General features: G+C 36.9%; 3 protein-coding genes across 4 annotated transcripts; 1 reads left to right on the plus strand and 2 right to left on the minus strand.

Annotated features, from left to right (window-relative positions):
- Positions 1-865: 865 nt before the first annotated feature.
- Positions 866-2996, minus strand: LOC149615633 (pescadillo homolog). Its single transcript, XM_089857258.1, has 2 exons — positions 2857-2996; positions 866-2674 (listed from the first exon to the last, which is right to left on the minus strand). Exon 2 carries the CDS (start codon positions 2672-2674, stop codon positions 905-907), a length of 1770 nt encoding a protein of 589 aa, XP_089713384.1. The 5' UTR covers positions 2857-2996; the 3' UTR covers positions 866-904.
- Positions 2997-3060: 64 nt separating this feature from the next.
- Psf2 (DNA replication complex GINS protein PSF2-like protein) lies at positions 3061-4666 on the plus strand. Its single transcript, XM_089857261.1, has 2 exons — positions 3061-3850; positions 4523-4666. Exons 1-2 carry the CDS (start codon positions 3329-3331, stop codon positions 4562-4564), a joined length of 564 nt encoding a protein of 187 aa, XP_089713387.1. The 5' UTR covers positions 3061-3328; the 3' UTR covers positions 4565-4666.
- A 62-nt stretch (positions 4667-4728) lies between these two features.
- Positions 4729-19912, minus strand: Traf4 (TNF receptor associated factor 4). Of its 2 annotated transcripts, none has more exons than XM_089857259.1 (7): positions 19694-19912; positions 9470-9521; positions 7555-7659; positions 7291-7452; positions 7037-7198; positions 6790-6945; positions 4729-6303 (listed from the first exon to the last, which is right to left on the minus strand). In XM_089857259.1, exons 1-7 carry the CDS (start codon positions 19834-19836, stop codon positions 5680-5682), a joined length of 1404 nt encoding a protein of 467 aa, XP_089713385.1. In that variant the 5' UTR covers positions 19837-19912; the 3' UTR covers positions 4729-5679. The 2 variants fall into 2 exon arrangements, with proteins under 2 accessions (XP_089713385.1, XP_089713386.1); XM_089857260.1 differs by lacking the exon at positions 19694-19912 and adding an exon at positions 18615-19045.
- Between the last annotated feature and the right edge of the window lie 6154 nt (positions 19913-26066).

Below are 26066 nucleotides of genomic sequence, written 5' to 3' on the forward strand. Positions count from 1 at the left end.
TGTCTATGGTCCCGGCGGTTTGCCAATTAAAACATTAAACTTCATAATATAAATAATATAATTAGTATATATTATAAATATAATTATATATAGTAAAAAATACGTAAAATAATTCCAAAAATTTATTCATGAAAATAATTATTTTTGCCTTGGACTAAACCATAGACTAATGAAGTTTAATTTGTCTATGGTCCCCGCGGTTTGCCAATTAAAACAATAAACTTAATTATATAGGCCTAATATAATTAATATATTAATTATATTTTATTATAAATAATAAATAAATAATACTTAAAATAATTTCGAAAAATTTATTCATGAAAATAATTATTTTTCCCTTGGACTAAACCATAGACAAATGATGTTTAATTTGTCTATGGTCCCCGCGGTTTGCCAATTGAAACAATAAACTTAATTATATAGGCCTAATATAATTAATATATTAATTATATTTTATTATAAATAATAAATAAATAATACTTAAAATAATTTCGAAAAATTTATTCATGAAAATAATTATTTTTCCCTTGGACTAAACCATAGACAAATGATGTTTAATTTGTCTATGGTCCCCGCGGTTTGCCAATTGAAACAATAAACTTAATTATATAGGCCTAATATAATTAATATATTAATTATATTTTATTATAAATAATAAATAAATAATACTTAAAATAATTTCGAAAAATTTATTCATGAAAATAATTATTTTTCCCTTGGACTAAACCATAGACAAATGAAGTTTAATTTGTCTATGGTCCCCGCGGTTTGCCAATTAAAACATTAAACATAATTAATATAGGCCTAATATAATTAATATATTAATTATATTTTATTATAAATAATAAATAAATAATACTTAAAATAATTTCGAAAAATTTATTCAAGAAAATAATAATTATTTTTACACTTTGGGGATTTTTTTAGCATTTTTATCATAATCTTCCCGTTTCTGTTTTAATTTCTCAGCCTCTCTTACATTTCTACGTTTACCATACATAATTTTTTCATACAATCTACGTTTCTTTTTAGGTATCATCATAACAGCCATTCTTTTATCTTCCATCTCTTGTTTCTCCGTTAATTTTGCTTTATCCTCTAAGATAACTTTTCCGGATTTCACGTTCATTTTCTTCGCTGTTTCTTTATCTTCCTCCAAATCATCTTGAGCTTCTCTTCGACGTTTCTTCTTCAAATAAGTCTGCTCTGCTTTACTTTCCTCGTCATCATCAGATTCCAAAACAATTTCCCCAATAGGAAAATCCGTATCGATATCTTCGTGTTCTTCCGACTTCGGTTGCTTTATTTTCCCATCTTTAAGGTTTTTAATTAGTAATTTCTCAGGTGGAACGTATTCTCCTTCCTTTTCTTCAACAAAAGGCGATAAATGAGGGGGTAAAGACGTTCCGGGGTAATAATCTTGCATTGGTAGTAAGATTTTAGCGTTAACGCTGTCGTAAACCCATTGGGGTTGAATGTAATACCTATTTAGGTATTGTTGTTTAACATTGGGTCTGTCTACAATTTGATGAGTGATTTTATCATCGGTTTCGTCATAAGTTGCTCCGGAATGAATTGTATTATCCCAGGAAACTTCACCGCCAAATGCTCGAATGACAAAGACTAAAGATTCTCTCGGAACTTCACGATTCAGGAAGAATTTCGTTCCTTTAAAAAGGTTTTGAAGTTTCTTAACTTCATCAGCTTCTTTCCAAGCTTCTTTCAACTTCTCAGCGTTATTTTCGTTTTCTTCATCAGCAAATTCGTCTAATTCAACTTCATCTTCGTTCAAATCGTCTATTTTCTTATCGAGAGTTGATTTAAGGCTTTGATTCAAAGCCAAAATGAAGTCGGAAACGTAAGCTTTCCGTTCCTCTTCATCTAAACTCTCAATATCTTTAATTTCCTCTTTATCTTCAACCGTTAATTGAGGAGGGTAAACCATATTAGCCATCTGGAACAGTTTATAGTTGACAAAACCCAGCATCGTTGTGTAAAACTCCGTAAAAGTGACCATGATTCGAAAATCAACGTCATCGGGTGGTATATATCCAAAAGTGTGTGGGACAATCCAGGTTATCGTTTCTCCGTTTATTTCTGCTTGGTAGTAGTATCCTTTGATGGATATGAAGACTTTACGAAGTGATTTTGACTCTATTACGTAGTGCATGAATTCTATGGTTAATCTCCGACAAAGACCAACTAATTCCGCGTGTAAGCTGTCACTCTTAGGGTATGTTGCCATTAGAAAGCACATTGATAAGGTATCGTCTAAATCTCGAACTGCGTCTAAGAATGTCGGGTATCTTTCCTTGACAATATGGTCTAATTCATATTTAGGCCAGTTTTTACGAACGGTAGCGGCTTTTTCCGCGTCTTTTTTGCCTTCCGCTTTCGCTAATCTTCTCATGAATATTTTGAATTCGCGGAATTTGTTTATGATGGGTTCGTGCATAAGGAATTGAATGTCTTTTTTGAAGTAATATGTACGAATTGCGGAGCTTCCATGGTTTACTTTGTGGTGGTGGTTTGGTTCTACCGGGTAAATACCTTTCAATATGCATAACCTACGGAAATCTTTCAAAGGGAGTTGTAGTTTCTTCAGGGCTTGTTTACGACTGATGTAATGAACGGCCGCGCCACTGGTACCCTTCTGTTTCGCCTTTCTAGCCATCTAAATCGCGTTAATTAATGTTTAATTAGTTTAAAATACTAATAAATTGCTAAGCCTAATCATAAATAACACCTTTTTATCTTAATAAAAGCTTAATAACCACTGTAACTAAAATATTTTACTATATTCAAAAAGAACAATATAATTTTCACTTAAGTTCATATTAAAATTAAATAACTTACCTTTAATTTCGATTAAATTTCAAATTTAGCTCCAAATTACCACGTGGATGTTAAAGACAAACTCATGTTCGTCAGCCTCGGCGACGTAAGAACGAATATGGATTTTGATTGGCTGAGAAATAGAAAGTGAGGAAGGTCATCAGCGCCCTCTGAACCTGGCGCCTAAAAGCAGACGACAGCAAACTGCATTTGTGTTTTGGCGGTATTTTGGCGAAGGTTGATGGGATTTAACCGGTATGTTAATAATTATTTTATTTACTTTAATTCAATTTAGTTAACGAAACAAATTAAGAAAATCCTAATATAATTGTCTAGTCAATATTTAATTTTTTTAACGGTTAAATACGCCATCGTATAAAGTGAAACTTGAAAGTTCCCGCGTAACTTCCTAAGCCTCGGCTAGGCAATAGTTATTATTACCAAGGCTTAAACCGTGCGCGAATTTTGAACTGTTTTAAAGTTTGTGTTTATCATGAATCCCGCGGAAGTTGAATTTATCGCGGAAAAAGAATTAGTTACGGTGGTGCCAAATTTTACTCATAGTAAAATTTATTTAATTTGGGGTGAAATTGGCCCGTTTATGCCAAGTGTACCATTATCAATCCCAATGTGGTTAGCCACACATTTTAAACAACGTCAAATGTGCCGTATAATTCCGCCTGATTGGATGAATGTTGATACATTAGAAGAAATTAAAACGGCGGAGAAAGAATCGGATCTTTTTACTAAAATGCCGAGTGAACATTATCGGGAAATTGCTCAAATGTTGTTTGAAGTTGCCGCGGAAGATATACAACGCGCTGATGAAATTCAAACCTTGATTAAAGACATCTGGGATACGCGATTAGCAAAATTAAGAAGTTCCGTCGATGCCTTTGTTAAAAGTGATCAAACTCACGCCAAATTGAATCATTTAACCGTGATGGAGATTACAACAGCGCGAAAATGGTTGCCTAAATCTTTGGAACATTTATATCAGCTACGTAAAGGTTTGGTGAGTAACAATTTTATTTACCTTTGGCATGCAGCTTTAAGCCTTAGTTAGGGAAAGCACTATGAATTCATTCTTTATTTGGGAAGTACTGTGAATTATTTATTGTTCATATATGAATTATTATTTGTTCATTATTAGGGAAGTATATGAATTATTTATTGTTCATTATTAGGGAAGTATATGAATTATTTATTGTTCATTATTAGGGAAGTAGTATGAATTATTTATTGTTCATTATAAGGGAAGTAGTATGAATTATTTATTGTTCATTATTAGGGAAGTATATGAGTTATTTATTGTTCATTATTAGGGAAGTACTATGAATTATTTATTGTTCATTATTAGGGAAGTATATGAGTTATTTATTGTTCATTATTAGGGAAGTACTATGAATTATTTATTCATTATTAGGGAAGCATTATGAATTAATTATTCATTATTAGGGAAGCATGAATTAATTATTCATTATTAGGGAAGCATGAATTAATTATTCATTATTAGGGAAGCATGAATTAATTATTCATTATTAGGGAAGCATGAATTAATTATTCATTATTAGGGAAGCATGAATTAATTATTTATTGTTCATTATTAGGGAAGCACTATGAATTAATTAGCTATGCTTAATTGGCATGAAAGCCCACTTAACTAATTAAGAATTATATTTTTAAGACCCCTGCGAACCTTAATGATACTGAAAGTCAAGACTTCTAGACTAAAATCATCTCATCATAAATTAAATTAGAAAAATTCAAATTAATTTCCAATAATGTATTCCAAACCTCAATAAAATCGCTCATTAACTTCAAATTAAAACAGCCTGGTCTTTAATTAATTAATTAATTTAACACCAAGTTATGAAATTAACACCAAAAACGCAATTAAAGTAGATAGTTTTATTTCTTTTTCAAATTGCCAATAAATGCAATTATACAAATTTGGTAACAACATAAATTCAAACGTGCAACAATACTGCGATTAACGTAATTAACTGAGATTATTTAATTAGAGGCGAAAATTAAATATTTATTTACAAATTAATTATTTAATTAATATGACTAGCGAAATTAAAAAAAAAATTAACCAAAACAAACGTGAATATTAATTTGTTTAATTATATATGCGACGTGACTTATGGGCGCTGAAATTAATTAACTAATTAATTAATTAACTCCATTGTTTAATTATAATTAAGAACATTAATTTAATTTTTAATTAAAGTATTTGGCGTAGGGTTAATTCCCCATTAGCAAAGCTTAAATACATAGATTTAAATAAGTTAAATAATAAAAATTTAGGTGCAAATATAATAAAAATAATAATTAAAACTCGTAATTAAGTAATTTGAAGTTACTTAACTTAACTTAAAAAATACATTTAATATGATCTAATAAATCTGCGAGTTTACCTGCATTTAAATCATGAATTACATAATAATATGAACTTCTATCAAGAAGGGATATCTAGTTTACTAGGGAGGAGGTCTAAAAGTGTTGACGGGTATTTGTGACGTATGCAATTCCACAACGACAACGGACTGAATAGCTTGTAGAATTCTGTTCAATTCAGTACTGCGTCATTCAGTTCCAAACCTGAGCTGATGACGCAGGACTCAGGAGATGTTCTAATAACAAATTACTGACAAACCTCTCCCTGAATTCAGCGCGCATGCGCAGTTAAAGTTAAGAAACGGGGGAAAGGAAATTCATTTCTCTAGGCCCCGGCCCCCTTTAGCGCATGCGCACACTATTTAAAGATATATTTTAAAGGACCAGTGTCATGAAAACTTAATAGACAATAATCCTTTTTTAAAATAGACGTAGGCGTGACTAAACCGCGATAATTTTACTGCTATCGACTTTAACTTTAATAAACAGCGCGTCATCTTTAACATAACCCCGTTTCTTGAGCTGCTCATGACTAAGAAACCTTGGGAATCCAAAACCCAAAGCGTGAGGTTCTTTACTAGGCCTTTGAAAGTTTTTCCACGTGGGGTCTGGTACGAAACTTTCAACTATGTTAGTGTTAGACGCGGGCTTATCCTGAGACGCTGATTGGTCGAATAGCGTAAAGGAGACTGTATGCGAGAAGGGCCATTGTAAAAGAGAATCAAATTCACCCGGTAATAGTTTAATGTACACTGAAAGGTGTGTCCCTTCCCCGGAACCGTTGCCGTTCAGGAACAGTGTTGCCATTAATTTGTAGCCATATTGACTCGTGAAAAAGGGGGCGCTACATAACTCGTAACCCTCTTTCGTTTTGGCTTCTGACATTTTTTGGCTGTAGTCGGAGATTTTCCATATTAATACCCCGTTGTTGTTTAAAGTTAGGTTTTGTAAGGCGGTTTTTAAGAGGTTTATTTGGCTTTGTTGTTTGTGTATTACTCCGCACATTAAGGCCATGTGTGATTTGGTTTCAGCGTCGATGTGAGTGTCAATGGCGTATCTTGGACCCTGAAAATGTTTGTTAACACACATTTAAACATAAATATTTAATTCTAATCAATGAATAGAAATTATTTTATGTATTAAAAGTATATTTCAATCTTCTAAGTTTGAAGAAGTATGGGGTAGGAATACATAAAGCTACTAGGAATTATCGTGCCCCAATATATCTCCCATGTTAATTTCTATGAATTCGGGTTTTGTGGGTATTCCGGGCTTGAGAACTTACTATCCCCGTCATGCCTCATAATTCTAACTGCTGTTTCATTGGTTGGTGGGGTTGCAACGTGAGTTCCCTGGTGCGCGTGCGTCGAAATTGATTATTAACTAATTCGCCTTGGGTAAAATTCGTCATTCATAATGATTAGTCTAGCTAGCTCCTCCCACAAATCCCGCCTAGATACGCTGAGTGAAAATGGATGGCTACGAAATTATTCCTAGCAGCTGTATGCATTCTTAAAAGAATTTTGCTTGTAACGGCGTGGTGAAAAATACCTTAAAGTTGCATCCAACTTCTTTAAAGGTACAATGCAACGACGCTGATTGGCATTTATCTTTCGTATGAACTTCTAAATCTTCTCTGGGTATTTTTCCCTGTTCGCAACGATTCGGGCATGGTACAGGATATCTTGGGCATTGCGCTGTATGATTCTAAAACGTATATATAAGTTAAAGGCGTTAATTTAATTTTAACACGTTTAATTAAGTTTAACACCCTTTTATTTATTTATTAATTATTTACCTGTAAGGTATCAAAAACAAATTCCTTTTGGCAATATCTGCAAGCCGCTAATCTTTTATTGCAATCGTTTAATCTGTGATTGCTTAAAAATCGTCTTTGAAATTTTGCACCGCATTTATTTTCGCAATAAATAGGTTCGTATTGACAACTGCCAACGTGTCCCTGCAATTAATTTAATTGGCAATTTTTAATTCATTAAGTTTTAATGGCAAAGTTTATTTTTATTTTTTTTTTCAATTGCACAATTTTTATACCTCTAACATTTCACCGGAAAAATCCCTACCGCAATATTCACATTGCGTTCTTCTTTTTGGACACGTGAATGTTAAATGATCCTCCATTAAAACACGTGGTATTTGAGCTGCGCAATGATTGGTGCAAGGAATTGCATCGTATTTGCAAGCGTTTAAATGCGCCTAGTAATTAAAATAATATAACATTTGAAATTATTGTCTAAAAAGCTATTAAATTTAATAGATTTAAATTTAATAGATTTAAATTTAATTTAAAATAATTACCTGCAATTTCCTGAGTTCATCTATCCACTTGCAACCTTCTTTGTAATGTATGCAATAAACTAAAGACCCCATAACTGCGGTTTCTACTTCAGGATCGGGATAAACCTAGATTAAATCAAATTTAATTGTAATTAAAAAAAACTAAATATATTCACATAATTTAATTTTGAACAACTTAATCAAAATTAATTTAATATGGTTAAAAGTGGCGCTAATAGGGGTGCTATAAGGTCAGGGAAAACCTGGAAAAGTCTGACGTCATTGAATTACGTGCCAATCCTGGATAACTATAAACACCTCCAGCGTTATTATCAGACAGACATACTTAAAACTAGCTTATATTGGCATCAAAATTCAAAAAAGGCGTAGATAAATTTGTTAAAAACCTACAGTACTTGTTGGTTGGCGCGTGCCACGAACTCTACCCATCGTAACTATACGTAAATTGACCCCTGACTCCACCGAAAATTCCCCAAAAAGATAATATTGGTTCCGCCCTTTAACATGAAAATCAAGTCTGACTCCTAGCTGTCTAGCTGAGTTCTACCTAGCCTAAATTCAACTACACATATCCTGTTACTTTGAAATTAAAATTATACAGGGTGTTTATGATAAGTCTGGCTCTACATAAATTAAGGGGGATGTTAATTGTTCTTTGGGAAATCGATTTTGAGTATTTCTATCAAGAAGTGATATCTAGTTTATTAGGGAGAAGGTTAAGATGCCTCCTAAGTATTCCCGTGCGCCATAGTCCTACAGTCCCCCTTTCAAAATACAAGGGGGGACGTAAAAGGAGGAGGCCCGGGCTATTTCGCTGCCTCTCTTCAGTCGGAAAATATGACTGTAATTTTCGTTCTCATTCTCGTCGCGCTGACGTGCACGAGTTTTCAAGAACCAATGAGATGCTGGGGGTTGTAATTTAGATATGGTGGGGATTAACTCCGGACACATCTACGTTACGTTTGGACTGGAGATAAAGAGCTAGAAATGTGGTGCGATTTTATTTATACCTTCTCCCTAATAAAATAGATATCACTTCTTTGTAACACCCTGTATATATGTACCTGCGAAATTAAATTATTTTTTGTACCTCATAGGGTGCATATGAGCACCATCCGGGGTTGAAAAAAAACCCGAGAAATTCCGTAAAAACAGGATTCAAAATATTAACATATTTACACTTTTAACCGTAACTATAGTTGTACAGAACATTATGACTCTGAGTAATAATCGTTTAAATTAAAACACCTGTTGAATTAATATTTATAAAAAAAAAACTAGTCGTACCTGCCGGCTACAAATGCCAGCCAGGTATTTTAATTTTTAATTTAAAAAAAAAATGTTCTTAAGTTGACCCAATTCTTTATTAATTTAACCTTGGATTTGATGAATTATAAAATGAATTATTAAAGTTTTTATATTATTTTTTTAAATATAATATAATACCGGATAACCAACCACAATTTATGGAATACCCCACTGCATAAGTTTACAAGTGATATGTTCGCTCCATAAGTATGATAAGCACTACCTATACTATTCGTAATGCTACTGAAAGACTTAGAGCAGCTCGAGATAACAATAGTTCGAGAAGGAGAACGACGGAAGCGAGAATTGAATTGAAGTCCTAAGTACACTCGGTGGTGGTTAATTAATTTTGCAGCTAGGACCTATTCCATCTAGGCACTCCTATTTAGTCCGCATTACTAAGCCCCCTTTGACAGCAGCGCCACCTCACTCACCAGGCCCCTCCCTCGCTTTACCTCCTCGAATCTACCTCACTCACTCGCTTCAAAATTACAAGCCTTTCAGTTTGTCATAACCAGATATTAATTAAACAAACTTATGGAAGGAACATATCACTTATTAACTTATGCTTTAACTTACTTAAGAACATTAATTAAATTAATCTTACTTTGGCGTAATCCAATGGAGAGTTATCTTCTGGACAGGTAAATATTCCTTCACTGTAACGAAAATAACAAAAGACCAAAAACTTAAATTACAAATTACAAGAATAATCACCCACATGCAATTTAATTTCCCGCCTATAGTCAAAAAAACCGACCGGGAAGTTGTTTTATTATTTTCAAACATTAATTCGGTATTTAATGTCAAATCCTCTTCGTTTGTGTGTGGGAACACAATTTAGAAATCCCAACTTAAACCTTAAAGGAGAGATGTGAATTGTCTCTCCTCCAATCTTAAACCATCAACACCCTGATGACAAACCAACTTAGTGCTCAGCCTCAAATTTGTGATCTACCTACAATTTTACGATTTTAGAAAAAGGGAGTCTTTCAAATTATGTAATTGTGTTTTTGCCAAAGAAATCCAAGGGGTTTATGCCATCATCGTATTGCGCGTCGCATCACGTGGGTTTTTTTCCTAGCCAATTAGGGAAAGGACCCATTAAACCTTATAGGAAACCACCTATAGGCGGAGTTGTTATTGGATGGCGTTTAATTCGTTTTAAATTGAAATTAATGTGGGATTAAGTTTTTCTATAATTTATTTAGTTTTTTATCTTGGGTTATTTTTTTAATTATTTTGACAAACTTTGTATCTGTCAGAACACTGGTTACATAGGGAGCCCAGTGGTCCTATAATTCCTATATTTTTTAACCTGTCCTATATTAATATGTAACTGTTGTTACAAAGACTTGAATCCTCTAACTTAATTACGACTTACAACTCGAGATAATTAAGTTTATTCGAAGTGTATTTAAAACAAGTGACCTCATCAAATTTTAATTAATTCCATTACCATTAATGAATCAAATGATTAATTAAAGTATAATAAAATGAGGCACCTATTCGAGGTAACCCTCCTTGACAGCCGGCGAAAGTAGTTTTAGTAATTTATGCCTAAATATTTTGTTTTTAAAATACCACTTTGAAAAACCAGTTTTTATTATTTTAGTTTTCAAATACAAGTCTAGACCTGTAAGAAATAAGTTTAGTAAGGCTAGTTCCAGTGTACTCGATTAAGACCATGCATGCACTGAGTATCCTTTTCAAAATTCGCTTTAAGACTCTTTAAAAGCTTGTCTTAACGAATTTTAATCTCATTTTAATAAATTAAGAAGTATTTTGTTCTTTGGAAAATGTATCTCCATTTTGTTTTCGAGTTAAGATTGGATTGGATTGGATGGGTATTTTAGGGATGACCCCTTAAATTTAATTAAGAAACATTAATATTAATTAGTAACTTTCCGCTTAAATTACAACGAGTTTCTCTTAACTGACTATAAGAAGCTATAACCTAAAACCAAGAAGTGATATCTAGTTTATTAGGGAGAAGTTATAAGATGCCTAAGTATTCGCGCGGGCCATAGTCCTGCAGTCCCCTCTTTCAAAATACAAGGGGGGACGTAAAAGGAGGAGACCGGGCTATATCTCCTCCTCGCCTCAGTCGGAAAATATGACTGTAATTTTTTCTCATTCGCGTCGCGCTGACGTGCACCGAGTTTTCAAGAACCAATGAGATGCTGGTTGTTGTAATTTAGAGGCGGCGGGAATTAACTCCGGACACGTCTACGTAACGTTTGGACTGGAGATAAGCTGCATAAAAATGTGGCGCGAATTTATACCTTCTCCCTAATAAACGATAGATATCGCTTCTTGATATAATATAACGTGTACTGCAACAGCAGGCTTAAGTCTCGTTGTTATGTTGTTGTTATAGGGGTTCATTTAATGTATGGTGTATTTATTCAACGTGTGGGCGTATGGAGAGATCAACCTCGGGGTTCAAATTTAGGCAGCTGTTAGGTTTCTGTTTTGTCAAACCGTGAGAAAATGAAATACCGTAGGGCCTACATGTCGTCGATAATAAGTTGGAAAAAAATCAATGTTTGTTTAACTTAGTTAAGTTAATTAAAATAAATGACTTGTTTTATCGGTAACGTCACTCAACTGGGCCACCAAAACATTAGTTAAAATTAATTAGAATTTTGTAATAATAATAATAATAATAATAATAATAAAAGTAGAAACCTTAACGTTATTTCAAAATTATTTTGACTGTTACTACTTGAGTTACTTCCGGGCGCTTAACTTAATTAACTTATAGGTGCTAATTATTGACTTATGTTAATTCAAACTTAGTCAAGCAGGTTTAACAACCCAATTCAAGGATATTTTATATGTACAGAGTGTTTCTCTCCATTTTTTGTTAATTTAATCGAGAATTAAGATTGGATTATTTTAGTATTTTAATGATGACCCCCTTAAATTTAATTAAGAAACTTATTTAGACAATGATTGATCTCTAATTTAATGATAAGGGGTCATCCCTAAAACACTCCATCAAATCTTAATTAACTCGAAAACAGTTGCAATGAACACCCTGTACATAACTAAATCAAGAAATACAGATAATCTGCGTATTAAAAAATGTAAGCTCACGAACGTATTTGGTTTGAAATATTTAAAAACCTCAAAAAAGTAAAAAAGAATTTGTGGGGGTTGGAAATAATTTCGCTGGATTTCACGAAAACGTGGAAAATGATATGAAAAAAATTCCAATCTTATGATGACATCGATAAACGTAGCTTACTAAAGACACGCGGTCGTAAGTAACAAGTACATGCATGCCTGATATGAAATCCAGTTTCGAGATGGTTTTTAAAACACTCTTTATAAAGCAAATGAAATTATTTCAAAAAAGAAAAAAAAACAAGATCACCCACACTAAATTATAACCGGCCGCGTATTTCTATATCGGTTAGGTTTTATTAGCTTTCGAGATATAGTTAAAATATCAATCATTAGGTTTTTTATTTATTTTTTAACGGAGTTTAAGTTTTCTGGTTTAATCGAGGATTTTAACTGATAAATCGGTTTCGATTTTAATTTACCGATTTTAACCGATTATTGGTTAAAGGTTAGTTTACCTATTAATCGTTTCGACGTTAATTTACCGTTTTATCGATTAATAATCGGTGTAAATCGGTTTTTAAATGGTAGAAATCGGTTAATATCGGCAAAATCGGTTAATAATCGCTCAAATCGGTAAAATCGGTTAATAATCACTCAATAATTGGTAAAATTGGTTAATAATCGCTCAATAATTGGTAAAATTGGTTAATAATCGCTCAATAATCGGTAAAATCGGTTAATAATCGCTCAATAATCGTCAAAATCAGTTAATAATTAGTAAAAATCGGTTAATAAATTATTGGTCCATAATCGGTTGATATCGGTTTCATTGGGTTTAAATAACTGGTTATCTCGCCGAATTTAAAATTAAATTATCGGTATAAAAATCGGTTAATATCGGTTTTATTGTTGTTAAATAATCGGGGATACATTTAAAATCCGTAAAAAGTTCGATATCTTTTAATTTACAATATCGACCATAACTATTTTTTTTAATAATTGAATTCCATATAATTTTCATTAAACTCGCTTTAAATTCCAGAGTCACATTTTTTCCCATAAGAACGAAATTTTATTTTTTTCAAATTCAAAGTGGGAGACAAAGACAACTGTTTCCTGTAACCCAAACTAATTGTATCTTTAAGTGCCAATTTTTTTCCCTTGACTTCGACTTTCACGTAGAGTCCCCTTGGTTTTCTTAATCTGTAAATAAAACCAAGTCCTAGAACCATTCCCCCGGTTTACCACACTGTCAACTAACTCCGTCTAATCCATTGGTATAATACGTAAAAACCCATGTGTCTTGTCAGTATGTAAATAACGCATTCATAGGCTAAAAGTATGGTTTGATTTTAAGTTGAAAAGAAAACCGTGGCCTCTGATATGAATTCCTTAAAAGTATCCATGCGTTAATCTTGTTATATCTTTGGCCGGAACTGTCTCAAAAGGGAGAGAAGAAGGGAGGGAGGTTTTGCATCAAGTATTTTTTCCTTAATTAGACAAGGGTGGCTTGCGAGATTAAGCCTTGGTTGGTCGTCTCTAAGCCTAACGTCCTAAGAACTATGAAGAAGCAAATGTGATAACGTTTTAAATTATTAAGTTTTATTGTGTTTATCAAATATGTCACGGGTCAAACTCCCTCTAAGTGTTGTTTTGTTGAATTTATTTCAAAGTTTGTTTACTCGAGCCCTGATTGAGTTAGGGCCCTGTTGTTATAACCATTGGATAGAGGATAATTAGGGCTATAATATCTCCAAGGGATTTTCCTGGAAAGTTCGCGAAATTAGAGTTATGACGTTTCAAAGTTGAACGTTATTTGGGTGCCAAAAATCTGCCCTTTTGTATTCAAAGCTGATTAACTCGAGCCCTGATTGTAGTAACTCCAAGTTTTTAGTACCATGAGATAGAGGACAATTGGGGCTATCACATACCCAAGGGATTTTCCAGGAAATTTCGCGACACTAGAGTTATAACGTTTCAAAGTTTGATAATTCTTTTCAAACCTCAATATCTCGAGTCCTGCATGAGCTAAACCCAAGTTTTTAGTACCATGAGATAAAGGACAATTAGGACTACCACATACTCAAGGGATTTTCCTGGAAATATTGTTAAACTTAAGTTATAACGTCACAAAGTTGGAGTTAAAGTGGTTTAGACTGCTTATCGAGTATTATTTTACTTGACAACATGAAAATCTATTATTTTTGTTTGACAACGTGAAAATATTCGTTAAAACTCGTGAGAAAATGGGCCCACATTGATTCCCTACAATAAATACTTAAAAATTCATGTCTGCGGGCGACACGCATCTAAGATATAGTAAGTAGTATTCTAGACCTTCTCCTCCTAGAAACGTTTCCCAAGACACCGCGCACCAAGTTGGGCTACCCATTCATATAGATACTTTTAAAACTTGCTATTGGGACTACGTCGCGCCACATGACAAACCTGTTTTGTTATATAACATTGATTCAAAATACAGGCAGACTTCAGAACCGGGCTTTGCTTTGCCTCAGGCCTTTTTATTATTATTTAAACCTACAAGTTCCAATTACAAGTTTTAACTTTCATTAAAACCTTTGTCTTATAACCCTAAAATAAGTTTATAACCATAAGTATGATTTGCACTACCTATACTATTCGTAATGCTACTGCAGGGAGACTTAGAGCAGCTCGAGATTACTAGTTCGAGAAGGAGAACGAGGGGGAGCGAGAATTAAATTGAAGTCCTAAGTACACTCGGTGGTGGTTAATTAATTTTGCAGCTAGGACCTATTTCCATCTAGGCACTCCTATTTAGTCCGCATTACTAAGCCCAAATTTGACAGCAGCGCCACCTCACTCACCAACCAGGCCTCTCTCGCTCGCTTTACCTCCTCTCGAATCTATGACCCCTACCTCACTCACTCACTTCAAATTCATTACAAGCCTTTCAGTTTGTCATGACCAGAGATTAATTAAACAAACTTATAGAAGGAACATATCTTATAAACTTATGTTAATAAATATAGATTATGGATAGTCTATAGTGGCACCCCGTGTTATTTGCGCATAGGCCTTAATACAGTCAAAGCAAATGGACTGCCTTTACCATACACATCTTTGCACGTGCATAATTTTATTATTGCACGTGAATTATAAATAAACAATGGACCATTTCGACGCGCGAGTGGAGCGACCTTGGCCTTATAGTTAAAGAAAGCCTTGTCAAAGTAGGGAAAAAATCACGCTGAACCTTTGAGCTTTTTTACCCCCTAAATAATTTAATTGATAATTGATTTGTAATGAAAATTTCTATGGTCTTTTTTAAAAATGAAATAAGTGTAGCTTAATTTTTATTTTTTTTTAAACCGGTTTAATTTATTATTTCGTTTTTTTTTTAAAGAGACACACATGGTTGCTTTTTTTTTTCATAGGAATTACGCGAATTTCTAATGTGGTCTTGAATGTAATTGCCTAATTTTTGGGTGAATTATACAATCATACTTAAAGACGGTGGAATTCCTAAAATGTGCAAAGTCTATTGTCCTCTATAGTTTTGGGGAAAACATTTCTCAAGCGGAAATTTACAATATTACAATAAATAATGATTTTGGAATTTTTAAAATTAAAGTTTTCCCATCCATCGTGGGTGCGTGGAACTCTTAAGGTTAAAGGTCAGTTTAATTTAATTATTATTTATTATCATAAGTTTATAAGTGATATGTTCCTTCCATAAGTTTGTTTAATTAATCTCTGGTAACTTACAAACTGAAAGGCTTGTAATGAATTTGAAGTGAGTGAGTGAGTGAGTGAGGTAGGTCATAGATTCGAGAGGAGGTAAAGCGAGGGAGGCCTGGTGAGTGGGTGAGGTGGCGCTGCTGTCAAATTTGGGCTTAGTAATGCAGACTAAATAGGAGTGCCTAGATGGAATAGGTCCTAGCTGCAAAATTAATTAACCACCATGCACCGAGTGTACTTAGGACTTCAATTTAATTCGCTTCCGTCGTTCTCCTTCTCGAACTATAGTTATCACGAGCTGCTGTAAGTCTCCCAGTAGCATTACTGTATATCATACTTATGGAGCGAACATATCACTTATAAACTTATGTTATTATTATTAAGGATTAATTTAGTTAATTACAAACTAAATTTATATTTTAGTTTCGTTTTTTTAAAGTAAGTATGAAGCGATAAATTTTTATTTCCCGCCTTTTTCCGGCCTTTCCCGCCAAATTTAAGTCGCGTGGCAGGCTCGTGCCATCGGCACTCCCGCGCAGGTGGTCTCCTTTCTTGAATTTTCTAAACCAAAGCCTGGTGGTACGGCAAAATTATAAATATCCCCTCACACATCTGGCAATAAAGAATTTTCTAGACCTTTCAACCATGATAAAAATACATAACTATAACATACATACATATATAGATTTTTATATACAATTGACGTCTAACCAGATGGTTGGTTCCCTTAAGAAGAGACCCCCGAGAGTCCCCGGACGGGGATCCCAAAAGTAACAATAGATTATAAGCGTTTTTGTAAATTTACAATAGCGTCTAGGACCCCAGCTTGAGATGGGATGGGGAGAAGTTTCCCGCCAAAATGTTGTTATTATTATAACCACGTGGGTTTTGTTTTCGCGCCAAATATAAATGGTTATTCAAGAAAATGCGCGAGAAAAAAAACTGCACGAGATTTTATTTTCCCGCCAAATTGAAAATGCGCGAGAAAAAATTGCACGTGATTGTTTTTTCTTCCCGCCAAAAAATCTAGAGAAAGAAAACGCACGTGGTTTCCCGCCAAAACATTGCCAGGTTTGTGAAATATCATGATTTTAGTTTATTAGGGACTAAAATTAATATTTCATTAAGTGTTTAATATATTGGCTTCTCAGTTAACCTAGCAATTCTGAAATAAATATTTAAGGTGCCGCTTGAATGGTTTAGGCCTTGGTTTTAGTTAACTTAAGATTTAATCTATAGTTCAAGGTATTTTACCTGAAAATGTTTTCTCACAATTAAATTGGAGAGGGAGAATAAAATTATTAATTTTTTAACGGTTGAAAAAGCAGTTATAAACTGAAACTGAAAAAAATTGATTTTAATTGTATTGTAATTTCTAAACTGGGACAATAGTTAAATTATTTATTAAAACTTTAATTGACTTAAATTTAAATAAGGTTATTAGTGGGGCCAACTTTCGTTCTAGCGTGAATTTCAAAATAAGATTATTATTTTTATAGTGTTTGAGCGGCTTATCAAGGCACTTAGCTTTTTTTTAGCTAAATATTAATTTGCTTTTCATTTTAAGTCACCGCCAATTTTGTCAATCTACGAAGTCATTCATCATTTACTATCAGGATCTTTAAGGATTAGATTTCTGTGGGACACCCTTTTGCTGTTTCCCACGACCCTATTGAATTTCCAATTTAGATTTCTGTAGTTACATCAGTGTAGACAAGTTTATTAAGAAAGATTGCCAGGAGTTTTGTATTGGGAATCATAAGTTTTATAGTGAATATTAGTTTAGTTTTATAGTGAATATTAGTTTAGTTTTATAGTGAATATTAGTGTAGTTTTCTAGTGAATATTAGTGTAGTTTTCTAGTGAATATTAGTGTAGTTTTATAGTGAATATTAGTTTAGTTTTATAGTGAATATTAGTTTAGTTTTATAGTGAATATTAGTTTAGTTTTATAGTGAATATTAGTGTAGTTTTCTAGTGAATATTAGTGTAGTTTTCTAGTGAATATTAGTGTAGTTTTCTAGTGAATATTAGTGTAGTTTTCTAGTGAATATTAGTGTAGTTTTCTAGTGAATATTAGTGTAGTTTTCTAATGAATATTAGTGTAGTTTTCTAGTGAATATTAGTGTATTTTTCTAGTGAATATTAGTGTAGTTTTCTAGTGTATATTAGTTTAGTTTTATAGTGAATATTAGTTTAGTTTTATAGTGAATATTAGTTTAGTTTTATAGTGAATATTAGTTTAGTTTTATAGTGAATATTAGTGTAGTTTTCTAGTGAATATTAGTATAGTTTTATAGTGAATATTAGTTTAGTTTTCTAGTGAATATTAGTTTAGTTTTCTAGTGAATATTAGTGTAGTTTTATAGTGAATATTAGTGTAGTTTTCTAGTGAATATTAGTTTAGTTTTATAGTGAATATTAGTGTAGTTTTCTAGTGAATATTAGTGTAGTTTTCTAGTGAATATTAGTGTAGTTTTCTAGTGAATATTAGTGTAGTTTTCTAGTGAATATTAGTGTAGTTTTCTAGTGAATATTAGTTTAGTTTTATAGTGAATATTAGTGTAGTTTTATAGTGAATATTAGTGTAGTTTTCTAGTGAATATTAGTGTAGTTTTCTAGTGAATATTAGTGTAGTTTTCTAGTGAATATTAGTGTAGTTTATAGTGAAAATTGGTAGTTTTATAGTGAAAATTAGTAGTTTAGTAAAAATTAATAGTTTAGTAAAAATTAGTAGTTTTATTGTGAAATTTAGTAGTTTTCAATGAAAATTAGTACTTTTACTGTGAAATTTAGTACATTTACTGTGAAACTAATGCTTTTCTAATTTCTAGTAACAAATAGAAGATTATTTCCCAAAATTAACTATGTAATAAACTTAACTAAGAAAACTCTAAATTACACAAGTTACTAACGTTTCTTACCGAAAAAAAATTATAATTCAAAATTAGACATACCTTGACACGAATTATGAACAAATACCGAAATACCTAAACTTGCAAACACTAAAAATATTGATACAAGTTGACTTTCTTGAAATCATACGGGATAAAAATTCTATCGAAATTCAAGAGCTACTAATCCTCATCCGAGCATCACATCATCTAACCTCGGGCGCGAGAGAGAGGAGAGCAAACGACCCTATCGGAGTGGTACAACGAAACCCTCTACCACCATCACCACATTTGGCGCGTGCCAGTTGGTACACTTGGTAATGTTGGTACCCCCTTTTAGTGAGGAGGAAAAGCTAGGAGGCAAATGAAACAGATGTTTGGTGTCGACCTCATGCTAAGATAAGTAAGTAAGTAAGTATATCCTGTATGGCATGTTTTTTCATGGTTTACATTAGGAAAGCTATTGATATTCTAAGTCTTAATGATTTATTTATTCAGTTTCCTCTGTAAGATAAACATCTAAAGTTAACTGACCTTTATCATGTGTCAAGATGTCTTTTATTAAAAAATAGTTATCTTTACTAACTAACTATTACTAGAATCCAATGTTAATTTAATCATAAGTTTATAAGTGATAAGTATGACACTACCGATACGATTCGTAATGCTACTGAGAGACTTACAGCAGCTCGAGATAACTAGTTCGTGAAGGAGAACGACGGAAGCGAGTCAATTAAAGTCCTAAGTGGTGGTGGTTAATTAATTTTGCAGCTAGGACTTATTTCCATCTAGGCACTCCTATTTAGTCTATGCATTACTAAGCCCAAATTTGACAGCAGCGCCACCTCACTCACCAACCAGGCCTCCCTCTCTTTACCTCCTCTCGAATCTATGACCTCACTCACTCACTTCAAATTCATTGCAAGCCTTTCAGTTTCTAAGTTACCAGATATTAATTAAACAAACTTATATTGAACATATCAATTATAAACTTATGATTGAATCAATCATATTTAAAACGAGCATTGCTAACTAGATGTATTTATTTTTTAGCTAAGTTGTTTTATTTATTTATTTATTTAGTTATTGTAAATTTAACTGAATTTAATTTAATTTAAGTCCATTCAGACCACTTTACTTACCTCAAGTATCTCTGCAAACAGTCATCGCAAAATCTGTGTCCACACGACGTAATTTTAACCGGACCTCTCATGGGAAATCTGCATAATAAACATCTGAATTTCTTTCGCATTGAACTTCTAAACTTGATGTCAAAACCGGGCATTTTTACACAGTTTTTGGGGGAACAGTTTTCCAGCGTGTTCCGCTCGCTCCAGGGAGAACCACGACTAATGAGAAGTTGAGAACGACGCCAGAAACACATCGAAATAATTATCTAACCATCACGAAAGAGATAGAAAGTTATGGGGGAAGAGAACATACTGGAAAACTGGTTTTTGTTTTTAGCCACATCGACCTCGTAGTATAAGATTAGGCTCTTAGTTTAAAGCGAGCCGTAGTAGTAGTTGCGGCCGGAGTTTTCACTTTCGTTATCATTAGTTTTTAGCTTAAAAGTAACTCGAAAGTACCTTAATTTCCAGGTTGGTACTGTTAATCGAATCAGTAGATCTACTAGATCTGCAGATGTAGGCGAAGCTTCCTTTTAAAAATATCAGGAGACAATTTAAATGCGGCATAGTATTTGAATGATAATTACCGGCTTTACGGGTGCTTGCTTGTAAGAAGGTAAGTTGTAAACGACCAAAATTATATTTATTTACTAGAGTATTGTCGCTCGAATTTTATAGCTATGATACTTGGAGAGTTCAGGGTTTAGAAAAGGGGGAATTTTTCTTGGTTTAGTATTGTACTTGTAAATTACGCGGTGAAGAACCAGAATTTTTCCAAGTTCAAGGCAAGTTTCAACCAAGTTCACTTTTTTTTCTTATATCTATATTTTTCGAATTAAAGTCGGACTATTTTAAATCATAATACACTACGCTTTGTTATTGAACTTTAATTTTAAACTATATTTAGTGGTTGCGCGTCAGGTTGAGTCTTTAATGAAGTAATTTATCTTAAAATCCGTCATCTTTCTAATAATATATAGAAATTTGTTATTAAAGTTAAATTTATCGCGCATAATATACCAGTGCTGTGTAGTCGTGTGGTAACGTCGCTGCCTAACACACCACGGTCCCGGGTTCGATTCCCGGCGATGGCGTAGAGCCCGATGTTATTTATTCGGGGACGCCTGGGATTAGACTCCGTTGTTAATGTAACATTCGGAGCCGCCCCGAAATTATGTAGGTGTAGTGAAGGTTGGAGGTTAACCCTAGTTACAGAGGCAGCACCCGGTTTTTTTAAAGGGATAGTAGTTCAGTTCCAAGTTCATTCCAGTTCAATCTGCATAGAGGCATAAGTTTATAAGATATGTTCCATAAGTGTGTCACTGGTTAATGAGAGCTTGTCACGAAGTGACGTAGCCGAAACGTCATAGATTCTCGTAAAGCGACGCCTGAGGCGCTGTCAAAGGCTAAGGACAGACTAATTAGGAAGATGGACTGCAAAACCGAAGTATAGGAAGTGTCATACTTATGGAACATATCTTATAAACTTATGATAGAGGGTATAGGCATATAGTAGCAGTGCCGCATAGAGGGTATAGGCCTGTAAAAGCCTATACGAGTCGTTTCAGAGTCGTTACCCCCTGCTATTATCCAATACTGTTACCCCCTGCTGATACCCCCTGCTGATACCCCCTGCTGTGACCCCCTGCTGGGACCCCTTGCTGTGACCCCCTGCTGGGACCCCTTGCTGTGACCCCCTGCTGGGACCCCTGCTGTGACCCCCTGCTGGGACCCCCTGCTGTTTCCATACTGTTACCCCCTGCTGTGACCCCCTGCTGTTTCCATACTGTTACCCCCTGCTGTGGCCCCCTGCTGGGACCCCCTGCTGTTTCCATACTGTTACCCCCTGAGGTGACCCCCTGCTGGGACCCCCTGCTGTTTCCATACTGTTACCCCCTGCTGTGACCCCTGCTGTTACCCCCTGCTGTTACACCCTGCTGGGACCCCCTGCTGTTTCCATACTGTTACCCCCTGCTGGGACCCCCTGCTGTTACCCCCTGCTGTGACCCCCTGCTGGGACCCCCTGCTGTTACCCCCTGCTGTGACTCCCTGCTGGGACCCCCTGCTGTTTCCATACTGTTACCCCCTGCTGGCACCCCCAGCTGTTACCCCCTGCTGTGGCCCCCTGCTGGGACCCCCTGCTGTGACCCCCTGCTGTTACTCCCTGCTGGGACCCCCTGCTGTTTCCATACTGTTACCCCCTGCTGTTACCCTCTGCTGTGCCCCCTGCTGTTACCCCCTGCTGTGACCCCCTCCTGGGACCCCCTGCTGTTTCCATACTGTTACCCCATGCTGGGACCCCTGCTGTTACCCCCTGCTGTGACCCCCTGCTGTTTCCATACTGTTACCCCCTGCTGGGACCCCCTGCTGTGATCCCCTGCTGGGACCCCCTGCTGTTTCCATACTGTTACCCCCTGCTGTGACCCCCTGCTGGGACCCCCTGCTGTGATCCCCTGCTGGGACCCCCTGCTGTTTCCATACTGTTACCCCCTGCTGTGACCCCCTGCTGGGACCCCCTGCTGTTTCCATACTGTTACCCCCTGCTGTTACCCCCTGCTGGGACCCCCTGCTGTTTCCATACTGTTACCCCCTGCTGGGACCCCCTGCTGTTTCCATACTGTTACCCCCTGCTGGGACCCCCTGCTGTTTCCATACTGTTACCCCCTGCTGTGACCCCCTGCTGTTTCCATACTGTTACCCCCTGCTGTGACCCCCAGCTGCTACCCCTGCTGTGACCCCCTGCTATTACTCCCTGCTGGGACCCCCTGCTGTTTCCATGCTGTGACCCCCTGCTGTTACCCCCTACTGTGACCCCCTGCTGTTACCCCCTGCTGGGACCCCCTGCTGTTACCCCCTGCTGTGACCCCATGCTGGGACCCCCTGCTGTTTCCATACTGTTACCCCCTGCTGTGACCCCCTTCTGGGACCCCCCTGCTGTTTCCATACTGTTACTCCCTGAGGGGACCCCTGCTGTTTCCATACTGTTACCCCCTGCTGTGACCCCCTGCTATTACCCCTGCTGTGACCCCCTGCTGTGACCCCCTGCTGGGACCCCCTGCTGTTTCCATACTGTTACCCCTGCTGTTTCCATACTGTTACCCCCTGCTGTGGCCCCCTGCTGGACGAAGCTAAGCTAAGCTAAGCTAAGCTAAACGAAGCTAAACGAAGCTAAGCTAAGCTAAGCGAAGCTAAACGAAGCTAAACGAAGCTAAGCGAAGCTAAACGAAGCTAAACGAAGCTAAACGAAGCTAAACGAAGCTAAGCGAAGCTAAGCGAAGCTAAACGAAGCTAAACGAAGCTAAGCGAAGCTAAACGAAGCTAAACGAAGCTAAGCGAAGCTAAGCTAAACGAAGCTAAACGAAGCTAAGCTAAGCTAAGCTAAACGAAGCTAAACGAAGCTAAGCTAAGCTAAACGAAGCTAAGCTAAGCTAAGCTAAGCTAAACGAAGCTAAACGAAGCTAAGCTAAGCTAAACGAAGCTAAACGAAGCTAAGCTAAACGAAGCTAAACGAAGCTAAGCTAAGCTAAGCTAAACGAAGCTAAGCTAAGCTAAGCGAAGCTAAACGAAGCTAAACGAAGCTAAACGAAGCTAAGCTAAGCTAAACGAAGCTAAACGAAGCTAAACGAAGCTAAGCTAAGCTAAGCTAAACGAAGCTAAACGAAGCTAAGCGAAGCTAAACGAAGCTAAACGAAGCTAAACGAAGCTAAGCTAAGCTAAACGAAGCTAAGCTAAGCTAAGCTAAACGAAGCTAAACGAAGCTAAGCTAAGCTAAGCTAAGCTAAACGAAGCTAAACGAAGCTAAGCGAAGCTAAACGAAGCTAAACGAAGCTAACCTAAACGAAGCTAAACGGAGCTAAGCTAAGCTAAGCTAAGCTAAGCTAAGCTAAACGAAGCTAAACGAAGCTAAGCTAAGCTAAACGAAGCTAAGCTAAGCTAAACGAAGCTAAGCTAAGCTAAGCTAAACGAAGCTAAGCTAAGCTAAGCTAAGCTAAACGAAGCTAAGCTAAGCTAAGCGAAGCTAAACGAAGCTAAACGAAGCTAAACGAAGCTAAGCGAAGCTAAACGAAGCTAAACGAAGCTAAACGAAGCTAAACGAAGCTAAGCGAAGCTAAACGAAGCTAAACGAAGCTAAGCGAAGCTAAACGAAGCTAAGCTAAGCTTAGCTAAGCTAAACGAAGCTAAACGAAGCTAAGCTAAGCTTAGCTAAGCTAAACGAAGCTAAGCTAAACGAAGCTAAGCTAAACGAAGCTAAACGAAGCTAAGCGAAGCTAAACGAAGCTAAGCTAAACGAAGCTAAGCGAAGCTAAACGAAGCTAAACGAAGCTAAGCTAAGCTTAGCTAAGCTAAACGAAGCTAAGCGAAGCTAAACGAAGCTAAACGAAGCTAAGCTAAGCTTAGCTAAGCTAAACGAAGCTAAGCTAAGCTAAGCTAAACGAAGCTAAGCTAAGCTAAACGAAGCTAAACGAAGCTAAGCTAAGCTAAACGAAGCTAAACGAAGCTAAACGAAGCTAAACGAAGCTAAGCGAAGCTAAACGAAGCTAAACGAAGCTAAGCTAAACGAAGCTAAACGAAGCTAAGCTAAGCTAAGCTAAACGAAGCTAAACGAAGCTAAGCTAAGCTAAGCTAAGCTAAACGAAGCTAAGCGAAGCTAAACGAAGCTAAACGAAGCTAAGCTAAACGAAGCTAAACGAAGCTAAGCTAAGCTAAACGAAGCTAAGCTAAGCTAAGCTAAGCTAAACGAAGCTAAGCTAAGCTAAGCTAAGCTAAACGAAGCTAAACGAAGCTAAGCAAAGCTAAACGAAGCTAAACGAAGCCAAACGAAGCTAAACGAAGCTAAGCTAAGCTAAGCTAAGCTAAACGAAGCTAAACGAAGCTAAGCTAAGCTAAGCTAAGCTAAACGAAGCTAAGCGAAGCTAAACGAAGCTAAGCGAAGCTAAACGAAGCTAAACGAAGCTAAGCTAAGCTAAACGAAGCTAAGCTAAGCTAAGCTAAGCTAAACGAAGATAAACGAAGCTAAGCTAAGCTAAGCTAAGCTAAACGAAGCTAAACGAAGCTAAGCTAAGCTAAACGAAGCTGTTACCCCCTGCTGGGACCCCCTGCTGTTACCACCTGCTGTTTCCACACTGTTACCCCCTGCGGTTACCCCCCTAACAGCAAGGGGTCCCAGCAGGAGGTCACAGCAGGGGGTAACAGTATGGAAACAGCAGGGGGTCCCAGCAGGGGGTAAAAGTATGGAAACAGCAGGGGGTCCCAGCAGGGGGTCACAGCAGGGGGTAACAGTATGGAAACAGCAGGGGGTAACAGTATGGAAACAGCAGGGGGTCCCAGCCGGGGGTAACAGCAGGGGGTCACAGCAGGGGGTAACAGTATGGAAACAGCAGGGGGTCCCAGCCGGGGGTAACAGCAGGGGGTCACAGCAGGGGGTAATAGCAGGGGGTCACAGCAGGGGGTAACAGTATTGAAACAGCAGGGGGTAACAGTATGGAAACAGCAGGGGGGTCCCAGAAGGGGGTCACAGCAGGGGGTAACAGTATGGAAACAGCAGGGGGTCACAGCATGGGGTCACAGCAGGGGGTAACAGCAGGGGGTCCCAACAGGGGGTAACAGCAGGGGGTCACAGTAGGGGGTAACAGCAGGGGGTCACAGCAGAGGGTAACAGCAGGGGGTCCCAGCAGGGGGTAACAGCATGGAAACAGCAGGGGGTCCCAGCAGGGAGTAACAGCAGGGGGCCACAGCAGGGGTAGCAGCTGGGGGTCACAGCAGGGGGTAACAGTATGGAAACAGCAGGGGGTCACAGCAGGGGGTAACAGTATGGAAACAGCAGGGGGTCCCAGCAGGGGGTAACAGTATGGAAACAGCAGGGGGTCCCAGCAGGGGGTAACAGTATGGAAACAGCAGGGGGTCCCAGCAGGGGATCACAGCAGGGGGTAACAGTATGGAAACAGTAGGGGGTCCCAGCAGGGGATCACAGCAGGGGGTCCCAGCAGGGGTCACAGCAGGGGGTAACAGTATGGAAACAGTGGGGGTCACAGCAGGGGTAACAGCAGGGGGTCCCAGCATGGGGTAACAGTATGGAAACAGCAGGGGGTCCCAGGAGGGGGTCACAGCAGGGGGTAACAGCAGAGGGTAACAGCAGGGGGTAACAGTATGGAAACAGCAGGGGGTCCCAGCAGGGAGTAACAGCAGGGGGTCACAGCAGGGGGTCCCAGCAGGGGGCCACAGCAGGGGGTAACAGCTGGGGGTCCCAGCAGGGGGTAACAGTATGGAAACAGCAGGGGGTCCCAGCAGGGGGTAACAGCAGGGGGTCCCAGCAGGGGGTAACAGTATGGAAACAGCAGGGGGTCCCAGCAGGGTGTAACAGCAGGGGGTAACAGCAGGGGTCACA

This window comes from Phalangium opilio, unplaced genomic scaffold, assembly GCF_054372755.1.
Source record: "Phalangium opilio isolate 3A_F unplaced genomic scaffold, DU_Popi_V2 ptg000217l_1, whole genome shotgun sequence".
NCBI classification, from domain to species: Eukaryota; Metazoa; Arthropoda; class Arachnida; order Opiliones; family Phalangiidae; genus Phalangium; species Phalangium opilio.

Coding starts and splice junctions, on each gene's coding strand:
- LOC149615633 (XM_089857258.1), bottom strand. CDS start 2,674: ATGGCTAGAAAGGCGAAACAGAAGGGTACCAGTGGCGCGGCCGTTCAT.
- Psf2 (XM_089857261.1), top strand. CDS start 3,329: ATGAATCCCGCGGAAGTTGAATTTATCGCGGAAAAAGAATTAGTTACG. Junction 3,851..4,522: donor ATCAGCTACGTAAAGGTTTG/GTGAGTAACAAT, acceptor TATATTTTTAAG/ACCCCTGCGAACCTTAATGA.
- Traf4 (XM_089857259.1), bottom strand. CDS start 19,836: ATGCCCGGTTTTGACATCAAGTTTAGAAGTTCAATGCGAAAGAAATTC. Junction 6,946..7,036: donor TTGTTTTTGATACCTTACAG/GTAAATAATTAA, acceptor TATACGTTTTAG/AATCATACAGCGCAATGCCC. Junction 6,304..6,789: donor AAGTTGGATGCAACTTTAAG/GTATTTTTCACC, acceptor AAACATTTTCAG/GGTCCAAGATACGCCATTGA.